Source organism: Oncorhynchus kisutch, linkage group LG8 (genome assembly GCF_002021735.2).
Source record: "Oncorhynchus kisutch isolate 150728-3 linkage group LG8, Okis_V2, whole genome shotgun sequence".
NCBI classification, from domain to species: domain Eukaryota; kingdom Metazoa; phylum Chordata; class Actinopteri; order Salmoniformes; family Salmonidae; genus Oncorhynchus; species Oncorhynchus kisutch.
In genome coordinates, this window is record NC_034181.2 from 48,708,484 (window position 1) to 48,732,715 (window position 24,232).

The window sequence follows — 24,232 nt, forward strand, 5'->3', positions numbered from 1 at the left end:
CAGGTCATTCACTAGGTCCCCCCCGTGTGGTTCTTGTGATCATTTTGACCCCACGGGGTGAGATCTTGCGTGGAGCCCCAGATCGAGGGAGATTATCAGTGGTCTTGTATGTCTTCCATTTCCTAATAATTGCTCCCACAGTTGATTTCTTCAAACCAAGCTGCTTACCTTTTGTAGATTCAGTCTTCCCATCCTGGTGCAGGTCTACAATTTTGTTTATGGTGTCCTTTGACAGCTCTTTAGTCTTGGCCATTGTGGAGTTTGGAGTGTGACTGTTTGAGGTTGTGGACAGGTGTGTTTTATACTGATAACAAGTTCAAACAGGTGCCATTAATACAGGTAACGAGTGGAGGACAGAGGAGCCTCTTAAAGAAGAACTTACAGGTCTGTGAGAGCCAGAAATCTTGCTTGTTTGTAGGTGACCAAATACTTATTTTCCACCATAATTTGCAAATAAATTCATAAAAAATCCTACAATGTGATTTTCTCGATTTTTTTCCCCCTCATTTTGTCTGTCATAGTTGAAGTGTACCTATGATGAAAATTACAGACCTCTCTCATCTTTTTAAGTTGGAGAACTTGCACAATTGGTGGCTGACTAAATACTTTTTTGCCCCACTGTACATACTCCAACCAGAAGACATGGATTAGAGGCAACAGCTGCAGCGAGCTAAAGAGCTGCCACTTTCAAGGAATGGGACACTAATCCGGACGCTTATATGAAATCCAGCTATGCCCTTAAATACATCATCTAACAGGCAAAGTGTCAATGCATATATAAATTGAATCCTACTACACTGATGCTCGTCGGATGTGGCAGGGTTTGAAAAATATTACGGATTACAAAAGTAAACCCAGCCGCGAGCTGCCCAGTGACGCGAGCCTCCCAGACGAGCTCAATGCCTTTTATGCTCACTTCGAGGCAAGCAACACTGAATCATGCATAAGAGCACCAGCTGTTCCAGACGACTGTGTGATCAAGCCACAGGGCCTGATGGATTACTAGGATTTGTACTCAAAGCATGCATGGACCAACGGGCAAGTGTATTCACTGACATTTTCAACCTCTCCCTGACCGAGTCTGTAATACCTACATGTTTCAAAAAGGCCACCATTGTCCCTGTGCAGAAGAAACCGAAGGTAACCTAGGAAGGAGATTATCAGTGGTCTTGTATGTCTTCCATTTCACACAATGCACACGTAACACGGAAGCCATCCACACCAATGTGTTGGAGGAAACACTGTACACCTGGCGACCGTGTCAGTGTGCACTGCGCCCGGCCCGCCAAAAGAGTCCCTAGTGCGCAATGGCACAAGGACATCTCTGCCGGCCAAACCCTCCCCTAACCAGACAACGCTTGGAAAATGTTGTGCCGCCCCATCGATCTCCCAGAGCCTGGACTCGAACCCAGAATCTCTAGTGGCACAGCTAGCACTGCGATGCAGTGCCTTAGACCACAGCACCATTCGGGAAACCTGGCAGATGTGTTTTTTGCCTACCCTTACCACCTGGGTTGGGGTGGGGGTGCATTAGGAAGTCCAGGATCCAGTTGCAGAGGGAGGAAAATGACTACCAACCTGTAACAGTCACGTCGGAAGCCATGAAGTGCTTTGATCAAGGTCAAGGCTCACATCAACACCATCATGCCAGAAACGCTAGACCCACTCCAAGTTGCATACCACCCCAACAGATCTACAGATGATGCATTCTCAATCCCACTCCACACGTTTACCACCTGGACAAAAGGAACACCTATACCTATGTGAGAATGCTGTTCATTGACTACAGCTCAGCATTCAACACCATATTCCCCACAAAGCTCATCATAAAGCTAAGGATCCTGGTACTAAACCCCTCCCTCTGCAACTGGATCCTGGACTTCCTAATGCACCCCCACCCCAACCCAGGTGGTAAGGGTAGGCAAAAAACACATCTGCCGGGTTTCCCGAATGGTGCTGTGGTCTAAGGCACTGCATCGCAGTGCTAGCTGTGCCGGCAGAGATGTCCTTGTCCCATTGCGCACTAGGGACTCTTTTGGCGGGCCGGGCGCAGTGCACACTGACACGGTCGCCAGGTGTACAGTGTTTCCTCCAACACATTGGTGTGGATGGCTTCCGTGTTACGTGTGCATTGTGTCAAGAAGCAGTGTGGATTGGTTTGGTTGTGTTTCGGAGGACATACGGCTCTCGAACTTCACCTCTCCCTAGTCTGTATGGGAGTTGCAGCTATGAGACAAGACACTAACTACCACGGAATTGGGGAGAAAAAACAACACCTGCCACGCTGATCCTCAACACTGGGGCCCCTCAGGGGTGCATGGTTAGTCCCGTTCTGTACTCCCGGTTCAACCACAGTTGCGTGGCCAAGCACGACTCCAACACCATCATTAATATTTCTGACAACACAACAGTGATTTCTGACAACAATGAGACAGTCTACAGGGTCAGAGACCAGGTAGTGTGGTGCCAGGAGAACAACCTATCTCAATGTGAGCAAGACAAAGGAGCTGATCGTGGACAATAGGAAAAGGAGTGCCGGACAGGCCCCATTAACATCGATGGGGCTGAAGTGAAGCTCGACGAGAGTTTCAAGTTACTTGTTGTCCACATCACCAACAAACTATCATCATCCAAACACACCAAGACAGTTGTGAAGAGGGCACAACAACACCTTTTCCCCCTCAGGAGACTGAAAAGATTTGTAAAGGGTCCCCAGATCTTCATAAAGTTCTACAGCTGCACCATCGAGAGCACCCTCACCGGTTGCATCATCGCCCGGTATGACAACTCCTCAGCATCTGACCGTAAGGCGCTATAGAGGGTAGTACATATGGCCCAGTACATCACTGGGGCCAAGCTTCCTGACATCCAATACCTATATACAGAACGGTGTCAGAGGAAGGCCACAAAAATTGTTATAGACTCCAGTCACCTAAGTCATAGACTGTTTTATCTGCTACTGCATGGCAAGCGGTACCGGAGCACCAAGTCTAGGACCAAAATACTATTTTAACAGCTTCTACCTCCAAGTCATAAGACTGCTTGAACAATTAATCAAATGCCCAGCCGGACTATTTACATTTTATTTTTGTATTTTTTATTTCACCTTTATTTAACCAGGTAGGCTAGTTGAGAACAAGTTCTCATTTACAGCTGCGACCTGCCCACTATAAAGCATAGCAGTGTGAACAGACAGCAACACAGAGTTAAACATGGAGTAAACAATAAACAAGTCAATAACACAGTAGAATTCTTTTTTTTAAAGAGTCTATATACATTGTGTGCAAAAGGCATGAGGAGGTAGGCGAATAATTACAATTTAGCAGATTAACATTGGAGTGATAAATGATCAGATGGTCATGTGCAGGTAGAGATACTGGTGTGCAAAAGAGCAGAAAAGTAAACAAATAAAAACAGTATGGGGATGAGGTAGGTAAATTGGGTGGGCTATTTACAGATGAACTATGTACAGCTGCAGCGATTGGTTAGCTGCTCAGATAGCACATGTGTAAAGTTGGTGAGGGAGATAAAAGTCCCCCCCTTACCCTTTGTTTTTACAATGCTGCTACTTTATTATCTATGCATAGTCACTTTACAAAATGACCTCGACTAACCTGTACCCCAGCACATTGACTGATTACTGGTACCACCTGCATATTGCCTTGTTACTGTTATGTAATTTTCTTGTTACTTTTATACTTTTTTTTATACTCACCATTTTTATACTCACAATTTGATTAGATTTGATTTACTAAATTTACCAGGGGGGGGCCCTGGTAAATTTAGTAAATCAAATCTAATCAAATTGTATTTGTCACATACATATGTTTATCAGATGGTATTGCGGGTGTAGCAAAATGCTTTTTTCTTGAACTGCATTGTTGATTAAGGGCTTGTGACAAAGCATTTCACAGTGGTATTCGTCTCATGTGACAAATACCATTTATTTGGATTGATTTGATTTTAACACATCCTGACCAGTGAGGATAATTCTAATCAGGGCCAGCCGAACAGAACCAACCCCCGAAATCAAACATTTTATCGAACACAAATTTGAGCAAAACTCCAAACTCATAATAAACCATAACACAGTGAGAGAATCTGTTTACTGTGATTTATTGAATTACCCAATTACTGACATATATGGCTGTGAATCTTCCTTCATTTGCTGATTAAATTATCACATTTCTGGCTTCTCCATGTTAAGCATTAGACCCGTGATTGAGTCATTAATACAGCCACGTCTGCCTGACTCTCTCTCCTGCTAATTTACCTCTTCATCCCAAATCAGGCATATTGATAGGCTGCATTCAACATTACCGTTCATTCATCAATCTCGGCTGCTCACATTTGTTTTGCATCATAAGGACAGTGCCATCTCATGGGTCACCTTTTACATCCAACACCGTATGACAACAAACACAGAGTCAGCAAGTCTGTGCTTTCAACATACCAGCATCCTGGTGATATCATCATATTCTGTATTCTTCTCCCAAGAGTTACAGTATATGACATGTGTCCAAATGATAAAAGCTGCTACATCTACCTCTAGTCCTCTACCTCCACTATCTCGCTGTCTTCTCTCTCTGCCTCTCTCCTATGCATCCTCTCTAATTCAAGGGCATCCCTGTCCTATGCTATAAGACTGAGTGAAGCATAGCGAGCGACATATTTTCAGCAGTTACATACACACACACACACACACACACAAGGTCACCCAGCCCTCCACTAGATTTCTGCCAGTGTGGTAGACACCTAGGATAGGAAAGATAGATGCAGTGTTTCCCTACCATTTCTCCCACTGGTCTTCCATCCACCCTTTCTCTCTTTCCCCTCCGGAGTCCATGCTGCAAGTGAGGGCATCCACAGAGGAGAGGAGAAGGAGAAAAGGGGGGGGGGTGCTCAGCTGGGTCGATAGGATAGGCATACGATTCAAAGCCCTGCTCTGGTTATCCCTCCTTCCTCCTGTCTCCCTAAATGTTCCTGAGCCCAGAATGGGAATATAGGGGTATCGTCGTTAGCAGCGGCAGGAGCAGCCAGCGCAAAGTGCTATTAGGTAACCGACTCCTCTCTTCTCCTCTCCCACCGAGAGCCTTTTCTCGAATCATCAATGTTTACACTGTCCCGGATGTGCATCAGATGTACTATACGAGAGTAGAAAGAGAGAAATCATTGTAGGATGCTTTGGCTGGGCTGAGAAGAGACCTCTCCAAAACACAACCCTCTTCAATTATTCATGGAGCAGATTGATCATGCTCGGGTTTTTCTCATCCTCTCTTTCTCATTATCCCTCTCCTTTTCCTCTTTTCCTCCTCTCTCCCATTTTCTCTAAACAAGATGGATGAAAGGAGACAGGGGGATCTGTTTCATCTCCAGAAGGGGGGGGGTGAGTGTACACTCCATTAACCCTGACCTTGTGTGTGTGCGTTTGTCATATTTTATTGAACACAGAAGGCGTACCAAGCACAATGTATATTGTTGAAATATTATATGTTGTGTGTAATATACCTGATCATTGATGTATTATTTTGGTTATTAATGTGCCTTAGTGTACCTTAGTATATGGCTCCCACTTTTGCCCACTTTTGCCCATTGCGCTGTGGCAAGTACAGAATAAATGGAGGAAGTTAGGCCTTGTGTAGTAGGAGTCAGGAGGACGCAGGAGCAGCAAATTCTTTTGAAAATATAATTTCACATAATCTATGATCTATATTAATCAGAGAATACTTTTGTTTGGTTATTTAATGAAAGAAAAATCATTTTTTTTGCATCATATCCCTGGATCTCTGCTCTTTGTCTTTTGGGAACATTGTAGACTGTATGCATCAGAAACAACTCCGCTTCAGCTTGAGCAGTGACTATGTCAGCAAGGTAAAGAAGTCACTACAATCAAGTCAAAATAATCCGTAAAGGATATTTAACGGAAGGAAGCTCCGCTTCGGACACATGCTGGATACAGTTCTAACTTTCTATTTCTTTCGGAACCCAAGGACAGCTCAATGGAAAGACTTCAACACCTAGAATTCGCTTGCCAGAAAATACCAACCCCTTATGATTGTTTACACTGAGCTGCACTGGAAACGCAATCATGGTTACATTAAGACAGCATGGAGCCTGCACGAGATATGGGATAATGTAACCATGATGGCGTTTCCAGTGCAGCTCAGGCTTTTTCTGCCATTGAAAACTCTTGGGCGGCCACCAAAGCATTTTTTTGGGCCGCCCAAATAAAGAAATGCTGATAATCCGCCCACAAAAACCATATTAACTCCATCAGAAATTATGCATAAAATGTCTGCAATACAGTAATCTCCCTAGCAGAAGGCGGTGCTGGTGCGCACATCATCTATGGAAAAACAATGTTCAAGATGATACACAACATTTCTGTGTCACCAGAGGATTTTAGTTCCACAGAATTATTAGACTGTATTAATGATTTAAATATTTGGATGGCTCAACTTCCTCCAGCTAAATCAAGACGAGCAAGATAAAGCACAAGGTAAAAAACCTAGGTGTCATTTTAGATTCTGAACTCAATTTCAAATCACACATTATGAATGTGACCAAAATAGCTTTTTACCACCTCAGGAACATTGCCAAGGTGTGGCTGTTTCTTTCTCAGGCTGATACAGAGAGACTCATACATGCTTTTATTACAAGCAGGCTTGACTACTGTAATGCTTTCCTGTCTGGTCTATCCAAGGAAGCCATTTGTCAACTGCAAAAAGTACAGAATGCTGCAGCACGGGTACTGAGCAAGACCGGACGGAGAACACACATTACACTGGTTTTAATTGTGCACCCCAATACATATTAGACATGCTTTTGAGTTATGTTTACAGTAGGTCCCTCAGGTCCTCTGGCACTGGCCTTTTAACTATTCCAAAGCCTAGAACAAAAAGGCATGGAGAGACAGCCTTTAATTGCAATGTACACAGTCTCTGGAATAGCCTGCCAGAGAACCTGAGGGAGGCCGAAACAGTGGACATATTTAAAAGAGGTTTTAAAATGCACCTTTATACTAGCTGGTAAATTCGCTCTGGCTATCTACTCCGATTTCAGACCACGGGTAAGATAGTCTAGCTAGCTACGTTTTCATATATTACACATTTCTAATGTTGACAAAGTATTTTCATTTCAAGTTAGAGTTTACTGTTAGCTAGCTAGTTGTTGGACAAGTCTGAGAGCACTCACTTTGAGATACATCACTTCAGCAGACAATGCTCTTAGTAGGCCTACGTGCAGTAGACTTAGCTAGCTCTTGTTCATATTTTGACAGAGATACCAAGGGCAAAATCGTTTCATTCTTTACCTCTCAAAGCAAGAGGCCAAGATTGGAAGCTACGGTAAGGTGACCATGAATACATTTGTGAATATACTGTTTATCTAAACTTCTTCTTCATTCTAATAATTGCTTTATACAATGTAAGAATGTATTATGTTTGGAAAATGAACTGTTAGTACTAGTGAGCCAGTCACTGAGACTCAGGATTAAGTTATTGAGGAGGAGGAGCAGGTTGAGGGAGCTCAGATTGGGCCAGAGAGACAGTGGTGAGCAATGAGTCTTCATTTAGGGACTTGATCAGCATAGATAATAAATCCAAAATATAATTTGTGACTATGTAAGTAGCTTATAAAGCCTTTAATAGGTATTATTAGTAATTTATTAGCAATTTATTCATTGTTTTCCTATTCACTACAATAATAATGTACTTTTTTTTCCATACAAAGTACTTGTTATATTTTTATACTTAGTAGGACAGGGAAATGGTCAAATTCACATACTTATCAAGAGAACATAGATGCCAGCTTCCACCCCAAGCCGTAAGACTGCTGAACAGTTAATCAAATGGCTTCCCGGACTATTTGCATTGACCCTGTCATGATGTGACTATCATTAATATGAGGACTGCTTTTTATCGAATAATTACCTACTAGGTTTAATTATTACTTGATTAAATTAATTATGTAACAATTAACTGTTTATGTATCTGGGGCACCATGGGAAAACTTTGTTTAACGAGTTACTGTTTCCCAAATTAATTCAAGAATATATAAATATCCTACCAGTCATCAATTAATAATTTCCTCATATCAGTCTCATTTTGAACAGCGTACACTCCCCAAATCTGCACAAACCCGCGTCTCACTGATCTTTCTGTACCACACAAGTTTATTTCATTATTTATTTACTAACAAGCTCAATGATAGCATTAGATACACACACAGCATAGGTTATTGATTAGAAACATAATACGATGACAACGTGTCCCTAGCGGACCAACACATGAATGACATGTGTTTCACAAGATGGAGACTTAAAAGAGAGAGAGCGAAAGCGTGAGAGAGAAAAAGAAACAACACTTGGATACGTTTGTAAACTACACTTAGTTTAGCCCTAATTCCTTGCCCCGAACTGCTGCTCTTATGGGTAAGAATAAATATTAAATACACCTCTGCTGTTTTCAACCAAGATCTCATCGATCACTGCCTCATTGCATGCATCCATAATGGGTCAAACGACCTCCACTCATTCACTGTCAAACGCTCCCTGAAACACTTCAGCGAGCAAGCCTTTCTAATCGACCTGGCCCGGGTATCCTGGAAGGATATTGACCTCATCCCGTCAGTAGAGGATGCCTGTTTTTTTTTAAATGCCTTCCACACCATCTTAAATAAGCATGCCCCATTCAATAATTTTGGAACCAGGAACAGATATAGCCCTTGGTTCTCTCCAGACCTGACTGCCCTTTAACCAACAAAAAAACATCCTATGGCGTTCTGCATTAGCATCGAACAGCCCCGTGATTTGCAACTTTTCAGGGAAGTTAGAAACCAATATACACAGGCAGTTAGAAAAGCCAAGGCTAGCTTTTTCAAGCAGAAATTTGCTTCCTTCAACACAAACTCAAAAAAGTTCTGGGACACTGTAAAGTCCATGGAGAATAAGAACACCTCCTCCCAGCTGCCCACTGCACACTGAGGATAGGAAACTCTGTCACCACTGAAAAATCCACTATAATTGAGAATTTCAATAAGCATTTTTATACGGCTAGCCATGCTTTCCACCTGGCTACCCCTACACCGGTCAACAGCACTGCGCCCCACAGCAACTCGCCCAAGCCTTCTCCATTTCTGCTTTTCCCAAATCCAGTCAGCTGATGTTCTGAAAGAGCTGCAAAATCTGGACCCCCACAAATCAGCCGGGCTAGACAATCTGAACCCTTTCTTTCTAAAACTATGAAATTGTTGCAATCCCTATTACTAGTCTGTTCAACCTCTCTTTCGTGTCGTCTGAGATTCCCAAAGATTGGAAAGAAGCTGCGGTCATCCCTCTCTTCATAGGGGGGGACACTCTAGACCCAAACTGCTACAGACCTATATCTATCCAACCCTGCCTTTCTAAAGTCTTCGAAAGCCAAGTCAACAAACAGACTACCGACTATTTTGAATCCCACCGCACCATCTCCACTATGCAATCTGGTTTCAGAGCTGGTCATGGGTGCACCTCAGCCACGCTCAAGGTCCTAAACGATATCTTAACCGCCATCGATAAGAAACAATACTGTGCAGCCGTTTTCATTGACCTGGCCAAGGCTTTCGACTCTGTCAATCACCACATCCTCATCGGCAGACTCGATAGCCTTGGTTTCTCAAATGATTTCCTCGCCTGGTTCACCAACTACTTCTCTGATAGAGTTCAGTGTGTCAAATCAGAGGGCCTGTTGTCCGGGCCTCTGGCAGTCTCTATGGGGGTGCCACAGGGTTCAATTCTTGGGCCGACTCTTTTCTCTGTACATCAATGATGTTTCTCTTGCTGCTGGTGAGTCTCTGATCCACTTCTACGCAGACGACACCATTCTGTATACTTCTGGCCCTTCTTTGGACACAACCTTCCAGACGAGCTTCAATGCCATACAACTCTCCTTCCGTGGCCTCCAATTGGTCTTAAATACAAGTAAAACTAAATGCATGTTTTTCAACCGATCGCTGCCTGCACCTGCCCGCCCGTCCAGTATCACTACTCTGGACGGTTCTGACTTAGAATATGTAGACAACTACAAATACCTAGGTGTCTGGTTAGACTGTAATCTCTCCTTCCAGACTCACATCAAACATCTCCAATCCAAAATTAAATCTAGAATTGGCTTCCTATTTTGCAACAAAGCTCCTTCACTCATGCTGCCAAACATACCCTCGTAAAACTGACAATCCTACCGAACCTCAACTTCGTCGATGTCATTTACAAAATAGCCTCCAATACCCTACTCAATAAATTGGATGCAGTCTATCACAGTGCCATCCGTTTTGTCACCAATGCCACATATACTACCCACCACTGCGACCTGTACACTCTCGTTTGCTGGCCCTCGCTTCATACTTTTCGCGAAACCCACTGGCTCCAGGTCATCTATAAGACCCTGCTAGGTAAAGTCCATCCTTATCTCAGCCCGCTGGTCACCATAGCAGCACCCACCTGTATCAGGCGCTCCAGCAGGTATATCTCTCTGGTCACCCCCAAAATCAATTCCTCCTTTGCCCGTCTCTCCTTCCAGTTCTCTGCAGCCAATGATTGGAACGAACTACAAAAATCTCTGAAACTGGAAAAACTTATCTCCCTCACTAGCTTTAAGCACCAGCTGTCAAAGCAGCTCATAGATTACTGCACCTGTACATAGCCCATCTATAATTTAGCCCAAACAACTACCTCTTTCCCTACTGTATTTATTTATTTATTTTGCTCCTTTGCACCCCATTATTTATATTTCTACTTTTACACATTCTTCCACTGCAAATATACCATTCCAGTGTTTTACTTTGCCACCATGGCCTTTTTTTTGCCTTTTCTTCCTTATCTCACCTCATTTGCTCACATTGTATATATACTTATTTTTCTATTGTATTATTGACTGTATGCTTGTTTTACTCCATGTGTAACTCTGTGTTGTTGTATGTGTCGAACTGCTTTGCTTTATCTTGGCCAGCTCGCAATTGTAAATTAGAACTTATTCTCAACTTGCCTACCTAAAGGTGAAATAAATATAATAAAATTAATTAAAATAAGTAATGCATGTATTTAAATACCTGCCTTACATGGTTAGTGGAATCAGCATAAATGCACTATTTCACAGTCTTATCTTTTGCTCTCCACAAAAATATACGTGTTAACATTTTGTACAGGCTAAATGGGAATTTAAAGGCATTTCATGTACCAAAGTATCCCATTCTTCTGCAACAAATACATGTTTTGTGCAGAGGTACCGAAGCTGAAAGATGGAACAGTATCAATATTTGGCTACACATGTACTTCATTGTCTTCATGTACTTCATGTACTTCACATGTACTTCATTATCCCTCTAGTGGTGTGGGGGCTGTGCTTTGGCAAAGTGGGTGGGGTTATATCCTTCCTGTTTGGCCCTGTCCAGGGGAGTCCTCGGATGGGGCCACAGTGTCTCCTGACCCCTCCTGTCTCAGCCTCCAGTATTTATGCTGCAGTAGTTTATGTGTCGGGGGTCTGGGGTCAGTTTGTTATATCTGGAGTACTTCTCCTGTCCTATTCAGTGTCCTATGTTAATCTAAGTGTGCGTTCTCTAATTCTCTCCTTCTCTCTTTCTTTCTCTCTCTCGGAGGACCTGAGCCCTAGGACCATGCCCCAGGACTACCTGACATGATGACTCCTTGCTGTCCCCAGTCCACCTGGCCGTGCTGCTGCTCCAGTTTCAACTGTTCTGCCTTATTATTATTCGACCATGCTGGTAATTTATGAACATTTGAACATCTTGGCCATGTTCTGTTATAATCTCCACCCGGCACAGCCAGAAGAGGACGGGCCACCCCACATAGCCTGGTTCCTCTCTAGGTTTCTTCCTAGGTTTTGGCCTTTCTAGGGAGTTTTTCCTAGCCACCGTGCTTCTACACCTGCATTGCTTGCTGTTTGGGGTTTTAGGCTGGGTTTCTGTACAGCACTTTGAGATATCAGCTGATGTACGAAGGGCTATATAAATAAATTTGATTTGATTGTCAAAATTCAAGTTGTCACTTTAATTAAAAACATAAAATTAGCCAAGACGCAATTTAACTGAAGTAGAAGTAGGTTTATGTGTTGACTGCTATCCCAACTTGTCTTTCAGAGATTATAAAGTAATCAATCTGAAATGTTATAAATCTGTACATAACATAGCACAAAAATAAATACAATTGTCATACATGCATTATTATTACCACTATTGTTGATAATATTATAATTATATAAATAATATCATAATATATTGTTTATATTACTACATCACTTGATTATATATGATTCATAAGTCACTATACGCATCACAGAATGGTAAACTGGACTTGTTTATTTTTCCCACACCGTTTGCCAGTTGTGTAAACCCTACCAAAAGGACACTACTCTGTGACACTCATGAGCTATGCAGCTGTTCCTTTTGGTCTATCAATAAATAGATATGGGATACAAACATTGATTTTGATCATTAATATATGTATTCTCCTCTCATGTTCCAGTTAGTTTAAGGTCCTTGATGGTGTAATCCAGTGCAAGAAATGATATCTAACTTATGTTGATACAAATGGACAACACCAACTTTAAATGAGTTCAAAATGGATTATCACACAAAATGAAATATTTCAGCGACACCTGATTGCAACAAGTGCATTCCAACGGACGTGTTACCCATTAAAAATTATTCTTCAACCTCATTCTGGAGGTTCAGACAATTGAATGCTTAGAATCAGCACTCCTATCAAAATGAGGAGCATTTTGTAGAAGTATAGATGGTTGATAAGGCTTCAGAACACTATGACTGAGTCTGCCACTTGTCACCTGTGGGAAAGCCAGAGGGTGTTTTATCAGAATCTGGGAGCTCTCATGGACATATAGGTTATGGTTATTCCTTTCCAGACATATAGTACATACAATACAAAAACAACTTCACAGACTTCGAGGCACCAACATCATTTTTTTTATGTGAGTATGAGGTCCCTACGAATTTGATGAAAAACTTTATGCTTCCTCAAAGTTAACAAACGCAGACTGATGAAGAGGAATAGAAGAAAATGGAAGAAAGCAATGTAACCTGAAAATCAATGAGGAAACATATTCAGCTACAATGGAAGTACTATCTCATTGTGAGTTACCATTGTGAACAGAAGGGCAAGAAATGCAACATTAAAAACAAAAACGTCTCACAAAGTAAGGTAAAAATCCACTGAGGTTGTTGTATGTCATTTCAGCAAGCCATGACACCCACCATCGCAGATTGGTCTGAAACAATTTCATTTCTGTAGTTAGAAACAGATAAGATTAGCATTTCTGCAATATTATTTTGTTAAATATAATTTAATCTCTGAGTATTTACGCTAATTGATTGCACACAAATTGCCCATTTAAATTGATCGATTCCTCATGTCTCACTCCTTGTTAGAAGAACATTTTGTCCAAATCCGATGTTCGGTATTATAATTATTGAATATTATATGAATCATATAATATTCAATAAATATAGTACCTAACATCGGATTTGGACCAAACCTTTTTCTAACAAGGAGTAAGACATGAGGAATCGAAAGAAACTATCAAAAGCCACCCACGGACACCACACACCCCAAGCCAATCCCACCCTAATAAAGAGAATACAGTATTAGTTCTCTATGTTTGACGAATAGTATGGAGCTGTGGCTCAGTGTTATTTCTTCATCCTATGTAATGTATTCTCAGTGAATTTGGTGATGTATTTTTCTTCCTGTTCAGAGAAATTAATCATTTAAGTTAGGTTAATGCCCCATCCTACATCTTGATATTACAATGTTCTGACCACTAGATGGTGCTGTTCCTACTTGTAGTTATTTTTTTCAGAATCCCTCTCAGTGTTAAAGGGATTGTTCACCCAAATGACATATTGTTTCCTTACCCTGTAAGCAGTTTAGGGACAAGTTATGACAGCAACCCATGTTTTGGTTTTGTTAATCTGGCCGGTGTTTGAAATGCTAACTTTTTAGCATTTGTGGCACAAATCCAATGCAAGTCAATGGTACCTAAGCATTTCCAAGCTTCATATCTAAATCATCTGTCTGTCATCTAAATCATAACAGCTTTAAATACTTCAGAAGGATTTGGACATGAAGCATGAAAATGCTAATACAGGTACCATTGACTTGCATTGGAGTTGTGTCACAAATGCAAAACAGTTTGCATTTGAGTCAGTGGACAACAAAACCAACACATGGGCTGTTTAATTTATTTCTACAAAGACTGCTAACAGGTAAGGAAACCAAATGTAATTATGTAATTTAGGTGAACTGTCCCTTTAACATGTGGGGGAGGAATTCCTTAAGAAAAGCAATCCTGGAGGTTAGGGTCTATATTTATTGAATGTAATGGCCAATTTGGGTGGAATCAATTAGCTTAATTTCTCAGATATCAAATTATATTTCAACAAAATATTGTCGCAGGAACACTAATCTTATCTGTTCTCTAACAGAAACAATTTCAGTACAATCTGAGAAGGTAGGTGTCGAAAGCCTCTTTCTTGTGATTTTTTTTAGATGGAACGACCCACTGATGTCTTAGTATGAGAGCAATGATATTGAGCCCATGTTCATGTAAATAAAGCGTAATTCAGAGTCCACAGCAACAGAGCAGCAGTCTGTAGTCCAGCCCAACCAAGCTCTTCCCCCAAATTCTAGACCAACACTGCTCGGCTTCCATATGCAGCTCCAATTCAACTGAATGTGATGACAGACAGATAAATTGCTTGCGCTGCACTGAGAATTTGAAAAGTATGAAAGCCAACGGTACAATCTGTGTTCAAATTTGTTTAAATATACCATTCAATTGAGAAAACTGACAACTATCAAAGCGGGAATTGAATCAAGCAAATGCAGATGCAGATGTAAACACAGTATGCATTGTTTCATTCAAAATACTTATGTCCTGATATAGATCAACTCATGCCATATCAGCTATCAAAAACAAAATATAACACGAACACATTTGGACAGGAATGATGTTGGCTACCCATGAGAGCTCAACGAATTCACTCAAAGTGCTGCTGTCCTAGGTTTCTGTTGAAGACCAGCTCAGGATGCTAGGCTGAAACATAGCAGTAGTGGATTCCATGGCTTGGTTTTATTATGAACTCCACACTAAAGGTGTAGCCCATCTCGTCCCATTGCTTTCTATACTGTGCTCTTCACTGGGCAGGGCTCTCACATCTGGAGAGGTGAGAAAGGGTAGAAGGGATACTGGGCCTCATCTTCATCCACAAAAAAGCACTGGAAGTAGGGCATCTCATCTGAAAATTATCCAGAGTATAAAAAAAATAAACAGTCCACTTCCCATCATTAGCTTATAAATAATTTGTGAAGCATTTATGTTGGCCTTATACTGCACAGGGCTTATGAAGGCCTTATAAGTTATACTTGATTAAAAGTGTAACTGGTATGTGATCCATAGACTGCCCTTAAAATATAATATTTGGAGTGCTACTGTGTGAAAATAATATTTACCTTCTGTGGCAAAGGGGTCTGTTATAACAGGCTCTGCTGTTGAAGAAAGAGGTCATGATTTTAATGTCACGATGATCAATGTTTCAATGAGTCTAGACATTCATGAGTAACACAGACTTGAGCTAATTGTTTTGAGGATGGAAACCTCTGTAAGTTACGTTTTGGAAAGAAGAGGTGTGGAATGAATAAAAAGTTGGTCGGGGGTGGCATAACTTGCAGGACTGGTATGCTGCAAGTGTCTTTGTTTTGGCATGTTTATTTTCTCTAACTTTGCCCTAACCATAGCATGCTTAAACCAAACCCTAGTCTCACGTGGCTAGCTTTTACAAATCTCGTCTTGTTGACACAACTATTAGAACTTTAGATTTCAGTTGCTGAATAGGATAGAATAGAAATAGAATAAAATAGAAAAGACTAGAATGGAATGGAATATAAAAGAATAGGGTTTATTACCCTTTGCTTTCTCTTCTTTGGCAGGCTTCTTCTCAGCAGACTTTTCTATATTAGAAAGGGATACCAATAAAACAATTGTTATGTGTTTCTGAAAATCTTCTAACCATTTTTGTGCCATTAACCCAGATTTCCATCCAACCTTTTTATGTTAGTAAAGTACAAAGTACAAAATGTCACGACAGGGTTGATGTAAAACAGCAAAATTGTTGGTAAAATTGGTTGGTAAACTATGTCGACAAAACAAAATACAAAATTGTTGGTAAAATTGGTTGGTAAACTATGTCGACAAAACAAAATACGTTAGACAAGGTGGGATCTTTTAGAGTCTGTAAAATGAATTATGTGAGAAATAGCAGTGGAAACGTCTTTATGCGCAAATATTGATATAATAACCATCATATTAAGGTTGGTGTCACGACCCCTACCGAAGGTAGCTCCTCTACCTTTTCGGGTGGCGCTCCGCGGTCGTCGTCACCGGCCTACTTGCTGCCACTGATCCCTTTTCCCCTTTTCTGTTTATTGGTTTCACCTGTGTTTGTTTTAGGCTGATTGGTTTGGCTTTATTTACCAGCAGGCCCGCCTGTGTTTTTTTTTTTTGCTGGACTGTTTAAGTCCCCCGTGTTTGGGGCATTTGTTTTGGTGAGTCAGCACCAAACTCATCCAGAACCCCCTGTTGGTCAAATGTTTGTCTTGATTTTGTTTCTTGATTTTTTTTCCCCTCTTCCCAGCAAAAGGCGCTAGTCGATTCAGGCACAGCTGAGAATTTTATGGATTGCGGACTCGCCATCAAACTGGGTGTTCCACTAGTGCCGGTAGATTCTCCCTTCCCCGTGCACTCCCTAGATAGCTGGCCATTAGGGTCAGGGTTGGTCAGGGAGGCCACGGTTCCACTGGACATGGTGACGCAGGGGAATCATAAGGAGCGGATTAGTCTCTTCATTATCGATTCGCCTGCGTTTCCAGTGGTCCTGGGGATTCCCTGGCTGGCTAGTCACAATCCTACGATTTCGTGGAGACAGGGAGTTCTCCAGGGGTGGTCAGAGGAGTGTTCAGGAAGGTGTATGGGAGTTTCCATCGGTGCCACGTCGGTGGAGAGTCCAGAACAGGCTTCCACTGTGCGCATCCCCCCTGAATATGCCGATTTGGCAATCGCTTTCAGTAAGAAGAGAGTGACTAAATTACCACCTCATCGACAGGGGGATTGTGCAATAAATCTCCAGGTAAACGCTGCGCTTCCCAAGAGTCACGTGTACTCATCGTCACAGGAGGAGACGTTGGCTATGGAGACATATGTCACGGAATCTCTGGGGCAGGGGTACATTCAGCGCTCCATCTCACCCGTCTCCTCGAGTTTCTTTTTTGTGAAGAAAAAGGAGGGAGGTCTGCGTCCGTGCATTGATTACAGAGGTCTAAATGCCATCAAAGTGGGGTTTAGTTACCCACTACCTCTCATCGCTACACGGTGGAATCATTTCACGGAGCACAGTTTTTCACAAAACTGGATCTCAGGAGCGCGTATAGTCTGGTGCGTAATTCTGGATGGAGACGAGTGGAAAACCGTGTTTAGTACCACATCGGGCCACTATGAGTACCTCGTCAGGCTGTAGAGAAATGCTATTTCTTATGCAGGTGACCAAACTATTGTTAATACAGGGCTACAACTCAAAGTAAAGCCTGTGGGGTCCCCTACAGGATAGCTCCCGCATTACACTAATGGCCAAAACCAGCGCGCACACACATAATCTCCTTTGTAGCTGAACATTGTGTGCCCGAAGAGGATTCTACGATGACGGACAGACAACTGAGCCAATGGCGGAAGACTACAGACTACACCCCAGCTGAACCAATCCAAAGATCCGATCTTCCAGAATCAACCTACTTTCTGTTCTATATAGAAGTGATGTACTGATTGTATCGGTCTCTTTGTCTGCAGTTCCGTACGAACCAGCGGGAGAGCCGTAATTACGCTGTTCTAGATATCTTCACTCTGAATCAACTGTTGCTTGTCATACAATTTACCACCTTGTCTGAATCGATCCTTGACCGACTCGCCCGTCTACATATCCAATTTCTAACAAGGCCGTATGTGTTAAAGAATGCTCCAGCCATATTTCAATCCTTTGTAGATGAAATTCTCAGGGAGCTGCACGGGCAGGGCGTGGTTGTCTATATCGATGATATTCTGATCTATTCCGCCACCCGCGCCACGCATGTGTCTCTGGTGCGCAAGGTGCTTGGTAGACTGCTGGAGCATGACCTATACGTCAAGGCTGAGAAGTGTGTGTTCTCCAAATGAGCCGTCTCCTTCCTGGGCTATCGCATTTCCACCTCGGGGGTGGTGATGGAGTGTGACCGCATTAAGGCCGTGCGTAATTGGCAGACTTGACCACAGTGAAGGAGGTGCAGCGGTTCCTTGGGTTTGCCAATTACTACCGGAGGTTTATCCGGGGTTTTGGCCAGGTAGCGGCCCACATTACCTCACTGCTGAAGGGGGGGGTGCGGTGCGTTTGCGGTGTTCGGCTGAGGCGGACAGAGCCTTCAATAGGTTGAAAGCGCTGTTCACGGATGCACCCGTGTTGGCCCACCCGGACCCCTCTCTAGCATTCATAGTGGAGGTGGACGCGTCCGAGGCTGGGGTGGGTGCCTTGCTATCACAGCGCTCAGGTACGCCACCAAAACTCCACCAGAGCGTAACTATGATGTGGGGGAGCGGGGGTTGTTAGAGGTGGTAAAAGCCCTGAGGGTGTGGAGACACTGGCTTGAGGGGGCTAAGCACCCTTTTCTAGCTAGGAGACTGAATCCACGTCAGGCAAGGTGGGCCATGAGCTTCACCCAATTCAGGTTCACTCTGTCTTATAGACCAGGCTCCCTGGACACAAAGGCCGACACGCTGTCCCGTCTCTATGACACGGAGGATCAGTCCATCGAGCCTACTCCCATCCTTTCAGCCTCGAGGCTGGTGGTACCAGTGGTATGGGAGGTGGAATTGGACATTGAGCGGGCATTGAGGGCAGAACCTGCGCCTCCTCAGTGTCCGACTGGGCCTAAGTACGTGTCGCTTGGTGTTCGGGACCAACTGATTCGGTGGGCTCACACCCTACCCTCCTCGGGTCATCCTGGGGTGGCGATTACAGTGGGGGGCCTCCGAGGGAAGTATTTGTGGCCCACCTTTGCGAGAGACATTAGGTTTTATGTCTCTTCCTGTTCAGTGTGTGCCCCACTAGGCTCCTAGGCACCTTCCTAGAGGGAAGTTACAACCCTTCCCCATTCCACAACGGCCATGGTGTCACTTATCAGTGGATTTCCTGACCGATCTTCCCCCGTCCCAGGGGAACACTATGGTCTTGGTTTTCTAAGTCCTGCCGTCTCCTCCCGTTGCCCGGTCTCCCTACAGCCCTACAGACTCGGAGGTGCTATTTACCCATGTCTTCCAGCACTATGGGGTGCTGGAGGACATTGTCTCTCATCGGGGTCCCCAGTTCACGTCCTGGGTATGGAGGGCGTTCATGGAGCGTCCGGGGGTCTTGATCAGCCTGACCTCCGGTTATCACCCAGAGAGTAATGGGCAGGTGGAGAGAGTGAACCAGGAGGTGGGTAGGTTTCTGCGGTCGTATTGCCAGGACCGGCCAAGGGAGTGGTCTAGGTACGTCACTCCTCGATGAACTTATCACCGTTTCAGTGTGTGTTGGGCTACCAGCCTGGCACCTTGGCATCCGAGTCAGACCGAGGCTCCTGCGGTGAAGGAGTAGGTGCAGCGCTCCAAGAAAACATGGAAGGCCGTCCAGGAATCCCTCAAACAAGCCAGTGGACGGCCGAAGAGGAGTGCTGACTGCCACCGGAGTGAGGCCCCCGTGTTTGTACCGGGGGATAGCGTCTGGCTCTCGACCCGAAACCTGCCCCTCCGCTTGCCCTGCCGGAAGCTGGAGTCGCAGTGTGTGGGGCCCTTAAAAGTCCTGAGGAGGATAAACGAGGTGTGTTTTTGGTTACAACTCCCTTCCTATTATCGCATTAACCCCTCGTTTCATGTGTCTCTCCTCAGGCTGGTGGTAGCTGGTCCCCTGCAGGACGGTGAGGTTCCGGAGGTCCCTCCGCCCCCTCTGGACATCGAGGGGTCCCCGGCGTACACGATACGGGCAATTCTGGGATACTACTGGGAGGGGTACTGTCCGGAGGAGAGATGCTGGGTACCGGTGGGGGACATCTTGGAACCGTCACTGTTGAGGGATTTCCATCGCCTCCATCCGGATCGCTCTGCGCCTCGCACTTCGGGTCGCCCTCGAGGCCGGTGTCGGCGCGCTGCGTAAGCCGCGTGTCAGGGGGGGGGGGGGGGGGTACTGTCAGGACTCCTACCGTAGGTAGCTCCGCTTCCTGGTTGGGTTGGGCTTTATTTACCAGCAGGCCCGCCATCTTTATACGGTTTCTGGTTAGGGTAGGTTTTAATTGTCCCACTGGGTATGACAGGTCCTATACACTTCCTTATAGAGTCACTCACCGATCAGAGTATATGTCAATATTATTCTCTGAGGCTACCTGGAACATATCCCAGTCTGTGTGATCAAAACAATCTTGAAGCATGGATTCCAATTGGTCAGACTAATGAATAGTCCTTAGCATGGGTACTTCCTGTTTGAGTTCCTGCCTATAGGAAGGGAGGGGCTAAATGGAGTCATGGTCAGATTTGCCGAAAAGAGGGTGGGGGAGGACCTTGTATGCATTGCAGGAGTTAGAGTAACAATAGTCCAGTGTTTTTTCAGCGCGAGTGCTACAGTCGATATGCTGATAGCATTTAGGTAGCTTTTTTCTCAAATTTGCTTTGTTAAAATCCCCAACTACAATACATTCAGTCTTAGGATATATGGTTTCCAGTTTGCATAGAGTCCAGTGAAGTTGCTTGGGGGCCGTCGTGGTATCGCCTTGAGGGGGCATATACATGGCTGTGACAATAAACGAAGATAATACGGTCAGCAATTTCTTGTGAGGAATTCTAGGTCAGGTGTACAATTACACCATGAGTCGTTAATCATGAAATATACACCTCTGCCCTTCTTCTTCTCAGAGAGAGGTTTACTCCTGTCGGCGCGATGCACTGAGAATCCAGGTGGCTGTACTGGCAGCATATCCTGAGAGAGCCATGTTTCTGAGCCATCCCTGATGTCTCTCTGGAAAGCAAACCTTCCCCGATTTTGTTAACTTTGTTATCTAGAGACTGGACATTAACGGATAATATACTCGGAAGCGGTGGGTGGTGTTGCAAGCCTCTGAAGTCTGACTAGAAGACCGCTCCGACTCCCTCTCCTCCGGCAGCGTTGTTTTGGTTCGGCCTCTGGAACCAGTTCAAATGCCCTGGACAAAGGATCCGTTACGGAAAAATCCTATTCCTGGTCATAGTGCTGGTAAGTTGATGCCGCTCTGATATTAAATAGTTCTTCCCGGCTGTATGTAATAACACAAGATTTTCTGGGCTAATAATGTAAGAAATAATACATAAAAAATAAAATACTGCAAAGTTTCCTAAGGACTAGAATCGAGGCAGTCCTCTCTGTCAGCGCCATTTGTTGTGCTATTGAAAAGCAACAGGGTAGCTATCATTTGGCAGATTCAGACTGGGTTTCAGACAAACAGAAATAAATGGCAAACTGCACTTGACTTAACACTACAATTCTGATTATGAGGTGTAACTGAGGAGGAAAATTCCATTCGATCAGGCAACGCAAAACTATATCAATCTTCTGTTGTTTAATTATCACTTTGATTCCAACTATATACGGTGGAGCAAAAAAGTATTTAGTCAGCCACCAATTGTGCAAGTTCTCCCACTTAAAAAGATGAGCGAGGCCTGTAATTTTCATCATAGGTACACTTCAACTATGACAGACAAAATGAGAAAAAAAATCCAGAATATCACATTGTAGGATTTTTAATTTATTTATTTGCAAATTATGGTGGCAAAAAAGTATTTGGTCAATAACAAAAGTTGCTCAATACTTTGTTATATACCCTTTGTTGGCCATAACAGAGGTCAAACGTTTTCTGTAAGTCTTCACAAGGTTTTCACACACTGTTGCTGGTATTTTGGCCCATTCCTCCTTGCAGATCTCTTCTAGAGCAGTGATGTTTTGGGGCTGTTGCTGGACAACAGGGACTTTCAACTCCCTCCAAAGATTTTCTATGGGGTTGAGATCTGGAGACTGGCTAGGCCACTCCAAGACCTTGAAATACTTCTTACGAAGCCACTCCTTCGTTGCCCGGGTGGTGTGATTGGGATCATTGTCATGCTGAAAGACCCAGCCACGTTTCATCTTCAATGCCCTTGCTGATGGAAAGAGGTTTTCACTCAAAATCTCACCATATATTGCCCCATTCATTCTTTCCTTTACACGGATCAGTCGTCCTGGTCCCTTTGCAGAAAAACAGCCCCAAAGCATGATGATGTTTCCACCCCCATGCTTCACAGTAGGTATGGTTTGGATGCAGCTCAGCATTCTTTGTCCTCCAAACACGACGAGTTGACTTTTTACCAAAAAGTTATATTTTGATTTCATCTGACCATATGACATTCTCCCAATCTTCTTCTGGATCATCCAAATGCTCTCTAGCAAACTTCAGAGGGGCCTGAACATGTACTGGCTTAAGCAGGGGGACACGTCTGGCACTATACCAATACTATAGTCCAACTTATTCATCCGGGTTATGAATATAGGGTAATCAATCCATTTAAAGCTAAATACTGGCATAAACTTAAAAAAAGAGCACCTAATACAATGCGTTCAGGTTTACTTCAGAAACTGCAAAATAAACCAAACTGTGATTCATGGCTGTTTAGCGAGCTAAATGTATTAAAGGACACACTTCAACTCAAATTGCAATACCCTGAAATTATTCCAAAAAGGCAGTCTAGAATTGATCAAAAAGTTGGCTTTGCGACAACATTCTGGCATTTCTACAGCTGCCAAACAATACATGAATACCTTTCATTACAGGGACTGATTTGGAAGCCTTTTCTTTGGGAGTATCTGCATTGACAAGAGAGAACACAATCTAAAGAAATAGGACCACTCCTTGATCTTCAGACATTTCAGATTGTTCATAAACAGCATTCAGTAAAGGTAAGGATGATATTTAGACACTGTCAATGTGTGATAATTATAATAATTAACATTGTTGATGTGTCAATACTGGAATTACCTACCTTTTTTCACAGGTCTGGCATTCTCCTTTGGCGCATCAGGCTCTTATTGAAACAAAGAGGGATAAAGTGCCTTCAGAAAGTATTCATACCCCTTAACGTATTCCACATTTTATTGTGTGTGCTACAGCCTGAATATAAAATGAATTACATTATTTTTCTCTCACCAATCTATACATAATACCGCACAATGACAAAGTGAAAACATCTTTTGAGTATTTGTTGCATAGTTAGAAAAATGTAATACAGAAATATAGTATACCATTTACATAAGTATTCACAACCCTGAGTCAATACTTTAAAGAACCACTTTTGGGGAAAAATGTACAGCTGTGAGTGTTTTTGGGTATGTCTCTAAGAGTAAAAACTGTAACTAGGCCACTCAGGAACATTCAATTTCATCTTGGTATTCAGCCAGCCTGAACCAGGTTTTCATCTAGGATTTTGTCTGTGCTTATAGCTGTATTCCGTTTATTTTTTATAATAAAAAACTGTTTAGTCCTTGCCGATGACAAGCATACCTATAACATGATGCAGCCACCACCATTCTTGATAATATAAAGAGTGGTACTCAGTGATGTTTTATTTCTAGGATTTTCCCCAAACATAACACTTTGTATATAGACAAAAAGTAAATTTATTTGCCACCCTTCTGGCAGTATTACTTAAGTGCCCTGCTGCAAACAGGATGCATGTTTTTGAATATTTGTATTCTGTACAGGATTACATCTGTCATTTGGGTTAGTAGTGGAGCATCTTCAAAGTTGATGATCCATTTGTCTCCTAACACAGCCATTAAACTGCCTCACCTAAAGCCCATTCTTGTGGGAAGCTGCTATAAACCACCAAGTGCTAACAGTCAGTATTTGGATAATGTGTGAAGTGCTTGATAATGTATGTGATGTCAACAGAGAAGTTTATTTTCTGGGTGATTTAAATATTGACTGACTATCATCAAGCTGCCCACTCAGGAAAAAATGTCAAACTGTAACCAGTGCCTGCAACCTGGATTAGGTTGTCAGTCAACCTACCAGGGTAGTTACAAACAGCATAGTAATTAAATCATCAACATG

At 43.2% G+C, this 24,232-nt stretch overlaps 2 protein-coding genes across 51 annotated transcripts in view; both read right to left on the minus strand.

Moving 5' to 3' along the window:
* The window catches only part of mapk8ip1b (mitogen-activated protein kinase 8 interacting protein 1b), a 118,781-nt gene extending 111,815 nt beyond the window's left edge, over nucleotides 1–6,966 (minus strand). The window contains exon 1 of the mRNA XM_031830478.1: nucleotides 4,791–6,966. Within this exon, the coding sequence (XP_031686338.1) occupies nucleotides 4,791–4,927 (137 nt within the window). The 5' untranslated portion in view covers nucleotides 4,928–6,966. The remainder of the gene's footprint in view (nucleotides 1–4,790) is intronic.
* A 5,115-nt stretch (nucleotides 6,967–12,081) lies between these two features.
* The window catches only part of si:ch211-266g18.10 (titin), a 149,038-nt gene continuing 136,887 nt past the window's right edge, over nucleotides 12,082–24,232 (minus strand). For 49 of the 50 annotated variants that reach the window (XM_031830529.1, XM_031830528.1, XM_031830481.1 and 46 more), the window contains 5 exons: nucleotides 23,163–23,204; nucleotides 22,942–22,986; nucleotides 15,974–16,018; nucleotides 15,521–15,556; nucleotides 12,082–15,306 (listed from right to left, as the gene is read on the minus strand). In XM_031830529.1, coding sequence (XP_031686389.1) covers nucleotides 15,221–15,306; nucleotides 15,521–15,556; nucleotides 15,974–16,018; nucleotides 22,942–22,986; nucleotides 23,163–23,204 — 254 coding nt within the window. In that variant the 3' untranslated portion in view covers nucleotides 12,082–15,220. The remainder of the gene's footprint in view (nucleotides 15,307–15,520; nucleotides 15,557–15,973; nucleotides 16,019–22,941; nucleotides 22,987–23,162; nucleotides 23,205–24,232) is intronic. The other variant, XM_031830480.1, reaches the window with a different exon arrangement.